The 7762-nt window shown below is 56.7% G+C and overlaps 1 protein-coding gene across 1 annotated transcript; it reads right to left on the bottom strand.

The window, feature by feature from the left end:
• Positions 1–1373: 1373 nt before the first annotated feature.
• LOC134562219 (serine/threonine-protein kinase pim-1-like) lies at positions 1374–3806 on the bottom strand. Its single transcript, XM_063419641.1, has 7 exons — positions 3794–3806; positions 3287–3393; positions 3107–3157; positions 2858–2902; positions 2536–2752; positions 1717–1896; positions 1374–1480 (listed from the first exon to the last, which is right to left on the bottom strand). Exons 1-7 carry the CDS (start codon positions 3804–3806, stop codon positions 1374–1376), a joined length of 720 nt encoding a protein of 239 aa, XP_063275711.1.
• Positions 3807–7762: the final 3956 nt, after the last annotated feature.

Raw genomic sequence — 7762 nt, 5'->3', positions numbered from 1 at the left:
GGTCATCCCAGATTGATTGCATTTCAGAAGTTCTTGATCAAGTTTAATTTTGGAGGGTGTGATGTTTTCCCTCGGAGATGTACACTCTGCAAACTTGAGCTGCATTGCCCAAGTACTCAAGCAAGTCTCTGCTGCAGGTCACACCATTTCTTCTTTGGCTGATTCTGGCCTGGGGCTGAGCTCCAGCAGAGCCCTGGCAGAGCCCAGAGCAGCCTCAGCATCCGCAGAGCCCGGCTGCAAGGAGAGAAACCAGAACCCGCCCGTCAGCTGAAGGCTCCTGTCCCCCTTGTCCCAGTGCCCGCCGTGCCCAGGCCATGCTGGCCGTGCCCAGAGCGGTGCCCAGAGCTGCCCATCATTGCTGCCCTTGGCAGCAGAGCAGGAGGGCAGGACATGTGCCCAGCCTGCAGCCAGCCGTGGCACATCCACCTCCTCAGCAGCTGCCCACAGCAGGATGCTCCTGTGCTGGCTGCCATCTCCCAAAAGCTCTGATCCCACCCAGGACAAGAAGACGGGACCCACCTGACGCCATCCGCCGCTGGAAGAAAAGCTGCTCCCAAACGATGTCCTCAGCCTTCTCCAAGGGCACGGCCCATCCACGGCACGGCTGGTCCCAAGCACTTCCCCATCCAGACTGGACACCACCTAGAACGCTTCCTTTAGAGAAACAAACAGCAAATTAACGAAAATAGACTACAGACAAAAAGGGAAAATGGCACAGTGGATACTGAGGGCTGTTTGCAGGGCCAGGACCCCACACCCATTTCACACCCACCCCAGCCCATGCCCCCCAGCCCTGCCAAAATGCAGCTTGGCAGCCCACTGAAAAATCAGTTGCTTCCACCCCAGCAAAAGGGGGAACCTTTGTTTCCCGGCCAGCCTGTGCAATGCCCAAATCTGGGAGCATCCCCCTGTGTGTGCACTCATCTGCAAATTCGCTGTGGAGCCTGGCTTTGAAGAAGGTGCCAGAATCGAAGTCCATCATCTTCAGCTTTGTGGTGGCCTGGTCGAGGAAGAGGTTTTCATCCTTGATGTTGTCCTGGCTGTCTCCAGCAGCAGCAGCCCCACCTGGCACGGCTTCTCCAGGGGCTGCTTCTCTTTCCCTGGGGGTGAGACCAGGCTGTCAGTGTTCTGCCCAGGGCCCCAGCTGGCAGTGAACCAGGACAAGCCAAAGCAGCTGGGATGGCAGCCAGCAGTGCTGGGCAGAGCAGCTCAGCTCCAGCACAGGGGCTGTGTGTTCCCATCTGATGACCCCTGTGCAGTGACACTGGCAGGACAAAAAAGTCTGGGTCCTTTGCTTCTGATTGCCAAGGCATGTGTGGAGCTGGAACTTACCAGGGCCCTGCATCGCTGTTTCTGTGGCTCTCTCCCTTCTTCTATGGCAGATGACTATCCTGCATCCAGGGATGACTGAACAGGTCTTCTACTGAAGGCCGCTCCACATCCAGCATGGATAAACACCGCCGGATGACATCTTGGCACTCTGGCGAGAGAAACCAGAAACCGCCGGTCAGTTGGAGAAGGCTCCTGTCTGTCCCACTGTTCCCATTCTCAGGCCATGCTGCATTTGCTCAGAGCTGGGCCTAAACTTTCCCAGGAATTCCCTGTTTTGGAGGAAAGCAGGACAGCAGGACACGTGCCACCTCCTCAGCAGCTGCCACAGCCCACTGCTGTCTCCCAGCACTGGCATTTCCCCCGTGCCCAGAGATGAGGATTCACCTTGAGAGAGCCGTGGTGGCAGCGAGAGCTGATGGTCCCAGCTGATCTTGTGGCCCCTCCTGAAAGGGTGCTCCCCACACACCATCTGGTGCAGCAGGATGCCCAGGGACCAGACGGTAGCTGGCTGTCCATAGTACCAGCCAAACTGGTTCCATTCCGGGGGACTGTATGACGGTGTTCCTATGGAATACAGATGGAGTTCATCAGGGGGATGCTGCTGCTCCCAGAGCCTGGCCCCAGCATCCCTGGGCGTGCAGGGGCTGCCCCAGTGGCACGTGGTGTGACCTGCTGCCCTCTGGCCAGCACCTGGGACTTCTGTACGAACTTAGGGTTGGAAAAGAAGCCACTGGTGTCGGAAGGTGGCAGTGGAAGCCCTGGCAAGGCCCAACCATGACAAGCAAAACCCACTCAGTGCTGGGGAAAAACCATGCCTTACTCGTCCCTGCCTGCATTGCCCCAAAAACCATTATGAACCCAAAGCAAACCAGGCAATCACAGCAGTCCAAGCCCTTTCTCACCTGCACACCAAACTGGCTGGTGCACATGTTCTGGCTCCCCTCTCAGACACCCCCACCCACGGGTGCTTCTGTTGGGCTGGCTGCCCCAGCCCCAGTCCCAGGCAGAGTGGCTGGCAAAGGCTGCCAGCAGGGCTGGAAGCTGGTCCCCCCACCCACTTGTCTTCAAAAGCAACTGGGCTGAAGACTCAGTGCCATGAGTGGCAGGGAAAGGGAGAATCCCCAGAGCCACACCCAGGCTGGGCTGTGAGATGTTGGGCCAGGAGATGTCTGGAATGGGGAGCACACCCCTGCGATGGCTCACCTGCAAAGTGAGTATAGGCTGTGTCTTGTAGGTAGGTGCCACAGCCAAAATCAATCAATTTGGCCTGCCCGGTGGCCAGGTCAAGCAGGATGTTCTCTGGCTTGAGGTCGCGGTGCAGGACCCCGCAGCTGGTGCAGTGCCGCACGGCCTCCAGCACCTGGCGGAACAGCTCCCGCGCCACCTCCTCGCACAGGAACCGCCGTGCCCGAATGAAATGCTGGAGGTCCTGAGAACGCTCTGGGCGCTCCATGATGATAATGATGTCTTTGGGGAGCTCCAGCCACTCCAGCAGCTGGACGACACCAGGGAAGCCAGTGGAGACCTTGTGCAGCAGCACGATCTCCAGTGGTGCGCTGGTGCCGTTGGGCTGTGGGAGGAGCACAATGTTGTCAGTGGGGCTGAGGCTGTGCCAGGGGTCAGGGACCCCTCAGCCAGCCCGGGATGCTCTGCACCCTTTGCTGGCCCCACGCCCGCTCTCCCTCCAGGCGTCCTGGCGGCTTCCACCCTGCCAGGCCTCAGCTCATCCCCGCCCGGCATGGCCCAGCTTCTCCTGCTGGCCCCGCTCACTCACCAGCTCACCCCAATGCCGGACACGGTTCCGTGGCACCCTTTTGATGGCCACCTGCAAGCCAAGGGGAGCAGCAGGCTGAGCTCACTGCCTGCCCTGCCCAGCCCCAGCCTCCTTCTCCTTCGCCCTCCTCCTCCTCCTGCGCCCCTTCCTCGTGCACCCACCACTGGCCCTGCCGCTCACCGGGGCACGGTCTGAGAGCCGTGTGGCCGCCCAGACGCTGCCGAAGCCACCGTGGCCCAGCAGCGAACCCAGGCGGTACTGCTCCTGGAGGGCCTGCTGCGCCTTCCCTGCCGGCGAGACGCGGCTGTCAGCGCTCGGCCCGGGGCCAGGAACGGCCCCCGAGCGCCCCTCGAGCGGCCCGGGCTGGGCATCCCCAGGCATTTGCTCCTGGCAACGGGACAGCAGCGGCTCAGGGCCAGCGGCCGCGCTGCCAAGCGGAGGAGCTTGGGCCGGGGAAGCCGCAGTGGAGGCGGCGGGAGCAGCCGCACCGCCTGTGTCGTCTGCGGGCCCAGGGACGAGCTGGGGCCGGGGCCGGGGCCGGGGCCGGGGCCGGGGCTGGGGCTGCGGCCGGGGCCGGGGCCGGGGCCGGGGCCGGGGCCGGGGCCGGGGCCGGGGCCTGGGCTGGGCTCGGCACAGGCGCAGCCAAAGGCCAGCAATGCTGCCCCAGCCCCAGGCACTGATGCCCGCCCAGCAGCGCCATCGCCAGCACTGCCAGAGCCGGGCGAAGGCGAGACCGCGGCGGGACGCCCGGGGGCAGGGACGGGGCAGCCCCGCCCGGGGCCGGGGGTGGGCCCGAGGCATGGCCCGGCCCAGCAGGGGAGAGGGAGACTGGGTTGGGAGGGGGACACTGGGAAAGGGAGAGGCTGCGGGACTGTGGAGAGGGAGAGGGGAAGCACGGGTTGGTCAACAAAGCCGCTTTTTCCTTCTCTGCTGCTGCCGCTGGTGCTGCCGCTGCTGCCGCTGCTGCCGCTGCTGCTGCTGCAACTGAAGCTCCAGGGCCGTTTGTCCCCTTGTCAGTTTTTTCCGTTGCCCCCTCTGCCTCGCACCGAGCCCTGCTCTCCCCGGGGCAGCCCCTGAGCCTGTCCAAACACGGGAACTTCGCCGTTTTCAGTCAGGGCCCAGTCTTGACTCCTGCACAGTGACAGAGGAATCCCCTTGGCTGTTGCTGTGCATTGTCCCTGCTGAGGGTCAGACACTGTCACAGCACATTCCCTGAATGCAGAATTTGAACCTGACCCAAGCACTGCACTTGTGTCTCCGGCATTGCTTTCCAAGAAAAACGGGAAGGCAAACTGGATGTAGCTGATGGTATTTTACAGTGTCTAAATCTTACCAAGTCTTGGATGTCAGAGGTGAGACCCACTTAGAATTAATGAGATGGAGAAGTAGTTTAAGATGGAAAGTGGGACAGAGAAATAAACAGAGGAAAATATCTTGGGTTGTTTCTTTCCACTTTCATTTCATTTCCGAAAAGCTGTTTCAGCTTTCCCAGAATCTTCTCCACAGTCCTGTCTGCTCTTTCCAAGAACCTTTCCTGGAGAACGAGTTGCACCATCTGTCACAAGATATTCCACCCATGCAGTTTCTCTTGACTTTCCCCAACATGTGTGAAGCAGGAGTCTTGCAGCAAAGCAGGAGAAAGGTTTTGAGAACTTGACAACTTTTTCTTTCCTTTCCCCATGTGGGCTGGGGAGTTGTGCCATTGGGAAGGTTTTCATTGTTCCTGTTCTACCCGAAGCAAACAGGACGGGCTACCAGGGGTACCTGCTGGGAGTCTGTTATCATCCACCCAAGCAGGAAGAGGAGGTGGACAACTTCTTCTCTAAGAAGCTGGAGAATGTTTCAGGATCACCAGCCCTTGTTCTTGTAGGTGACTTTAACCTACCAGACATCTGCTGGGAACTCAATACAGCGGCAAAGAGGCAGTGCAGGAAGGTTTTGGAGTGGATGGAGGAGAACTTTTTGTGACAGCGGGTGAGTGAGGCCAGCAGGGGAGGGACTATGTTCGACCTGTTGTTTGCAAATAGAGAAAGGCTGGTGGGAGATGTGGTGCTTGGAGGCTGCTTGGGGCACAGGGATGATGAAATTACAGAGTTCTCAATATGTGGTGAAATCAGGAGGGACATCAAAAAGATTTTTGCATTGGACTTCTGGAGGGCAGACTTTGGCCGTTTTAGGAGACTTATTCAGAGAGTTCCTTGGGAAGGAGCCCTTAAAAACAGAGGAGTCCAGGAAAGGTGGGTGTGCTTCAGTGCAGAGATCTTGAGGGCACAGGAACAGACTGTCCCTGTGTGCTGAAAGATGAGCTGACAAGGCAAACGTCCAGCCTGGATGGGCAAGGAGATTTCAAAGGAACTTAGGAATAAAAAGAGGATGTATCATTTTTGGAAGGAGGGTCAGGCCTTTCAGGAAGTATTTAAGGGAACATGTAGGAAAAAAATATTAGGGAGGCCAAAGCTCAGTTTGAAGTCATTTTGGCAACTTTTGTAAAGGATAATAAAATATGTTTTTACAAATAAATTAATGGCAAAAAGAAGGGTAGGACCAACCTTTGTTCTCTATTGGATGTGGGAGGGAACTTAGGAACTGCAGATGAGGAGAAGACAGAAGCGCTTAACGCCTTCTTTGGCTCAGTCTTTACTGGGAAGAAGGCTTGTCCTCAGGACAGCTGCCCTCCTGGGCTGGTAGATGGTGTCAGGGAGCAGAATGGTGCCCCTGTTATCCAGGAGGAGGCAGCCAGAGAACTGCTGAGCCACTTGGATGTTCAAAATCCATGGGCCCAGATGGGATCCAGCCCAGGGTGTTGAGGGAGCTGGCAGATGAGCTTGTGAAGCCACTCTCCATCATTTCCCAACAGTCCTGGCTCACTGGTGAGGTTCCAGAGGACTGGAGGTTGACCAATGTGTTGTGTGACCCCTACACCCTAAGGGTAGAAAGGAGGATCCTGGTAATTATAGGCCAGTTTGATATGGGAAACATATCTAAAATTCAGATATTTAGAAGCATTTAATGTGCTTAAGCAGATGGAGGGGAAGCAGAAATATACAGCTTATTTAGCAATCCTGTAAAAGCAGAAAAACAACTTGTAACAGAACACATGAGGATTCAGTTGCTAGCTAAAGGCCATAGAGATAAGATGTATATTGTGTATATTGTGAAAACTCAGTAAAGCAAGACTTAGGTATAGTGAAAACCCCATAAAGCAGAACCTGCGGCTTAAGAAATCAGAAAGAACCAGGCTCGTGGTTTTGGCCAGGACAAAGTGACCTGGGAGTTAGCCAAACCTTCACTGCACCTGCCCAGAGGCAGAGGTCAAACAGTGAACAACTGAGGAAGACCTCTTACTTCATCAGAAGACCCCAGCCTGCAACCACCAGGAGATGTGGCACCAGAGAAGGCTAATTATAATAGGAAGTGCAAGGAGGCGGAGAGTGGGCAGAGAATGGGCGGGGAGGGAGGGGTTGTTTTGTGGGATCTGAGTGTATTTAAACCTTAAACCTGTCTCAACCAGGTACGCAGGTATGGTGGAAAATCCCCCTTGTGTCCCAGATGGAAATAAAACATACCTGCTTTACAGTTTGAATTGTTAAATCCTTATCCCACAACTCAAGTCAGCCTGAACTCAGTACCCAGTAGGGTACTGCAGCAGCTTATACTGAGTGTCATCACACAGCACCTACAGGATGGCCAAGCTATCAGACCCGGCCAGCACGGGTTTAAGAACAGAAGGTTGTGTTTGACCAACCTGGTCTCCGTTTATGACCAGGTGACCCGCCGGGTGGGTGCGGGAAAGGCAGTGGATGTTGTGTACCTGGATTTCAGCAAGGCCTTGGACACTGTCTCCCACAGCACACTCCTGGAAAAGCTGGCAGCCCACAGCTTGGACAGGAGCACTCTGTGCTGGGTTAAGAACTGCCTGCATGGCTGGGCCCAGAGAGTGCTGGTGAAGGTTCTGCATCCAGCTGGTGGCACCAGTGGTGTTCCCCTGGGGTCTGTGCTGGGGCCAGTTCTGTTCAATATTTTTTATTGACGACATGGATGAGGGGATTGAGTCTTTCATTAGTAAATTTGCAGCTGACACTAAGCTTGGACCGTGTGTCCATCTGTTGGAGGGTAGGAGGGCTCTGCAGAGACCTGGAATGACTGGATGGATGGGCAGAGTCCAATAGGATGAAGTTTAATAAGTGCAAGTGCTGAGTCCTGCATTTTGGCCACAAAAACTTCCTGCAGCACTCCAGGCTGGGGACAGAGTGGCTGGACAGCAGCCAGGGAAGGGGACCTGGGGCACTGCTGGACAGCAGGCTGGACATGAGGCAGCAGTGTGGGCAGGTGGGCAAGAAGGCCAATGGCTCCTGGCCTGGATCAGGAATGGTGTGGCCAGCAGGAGCAGGGCAGTGTTTCTTCTCCTGTACTCGGCACTGGTGAGGCCGCACCTCGAGTGCCGTGCCCAGTTCTGGGCCCCCAATTTAGGAAGGACATTGAGACGCTTGAGCACATCCAGGAGAGGGCAACAAGGCTGGTGAGGGGCTTGGAACAAAAACCCTGTTAAGAACGGCTGAGGGAGCTGTGGTTGTTTCGCCTGGAGAAAAGGAGACTCAGAGGTGACCTAATCGCTCTCTACAATTCCCTGAAGGGTAGCTGTAGTCAGGTGGGGTT

Source organism: Prinia subflava, chromosome 26 (genome assembly GCF_021018805.1).
Source record: "Prinia subflava isolate CZ2003 ecotype Zambia chromosome 26, Cam_Psub_1.2, whole genome shotgun sequence".
In the NCBI taxonomy this organism is placed as follows: Eukaryota; Metazoa; Chordata; class Aves; order Passeriformes; family Cisticolidae; genus Prinia; species Prinia subflava.
Note: the sequence above shows the minus strand (reverse complement) of the source record. Positions and strands in the feature narration are given on the sequence as shown.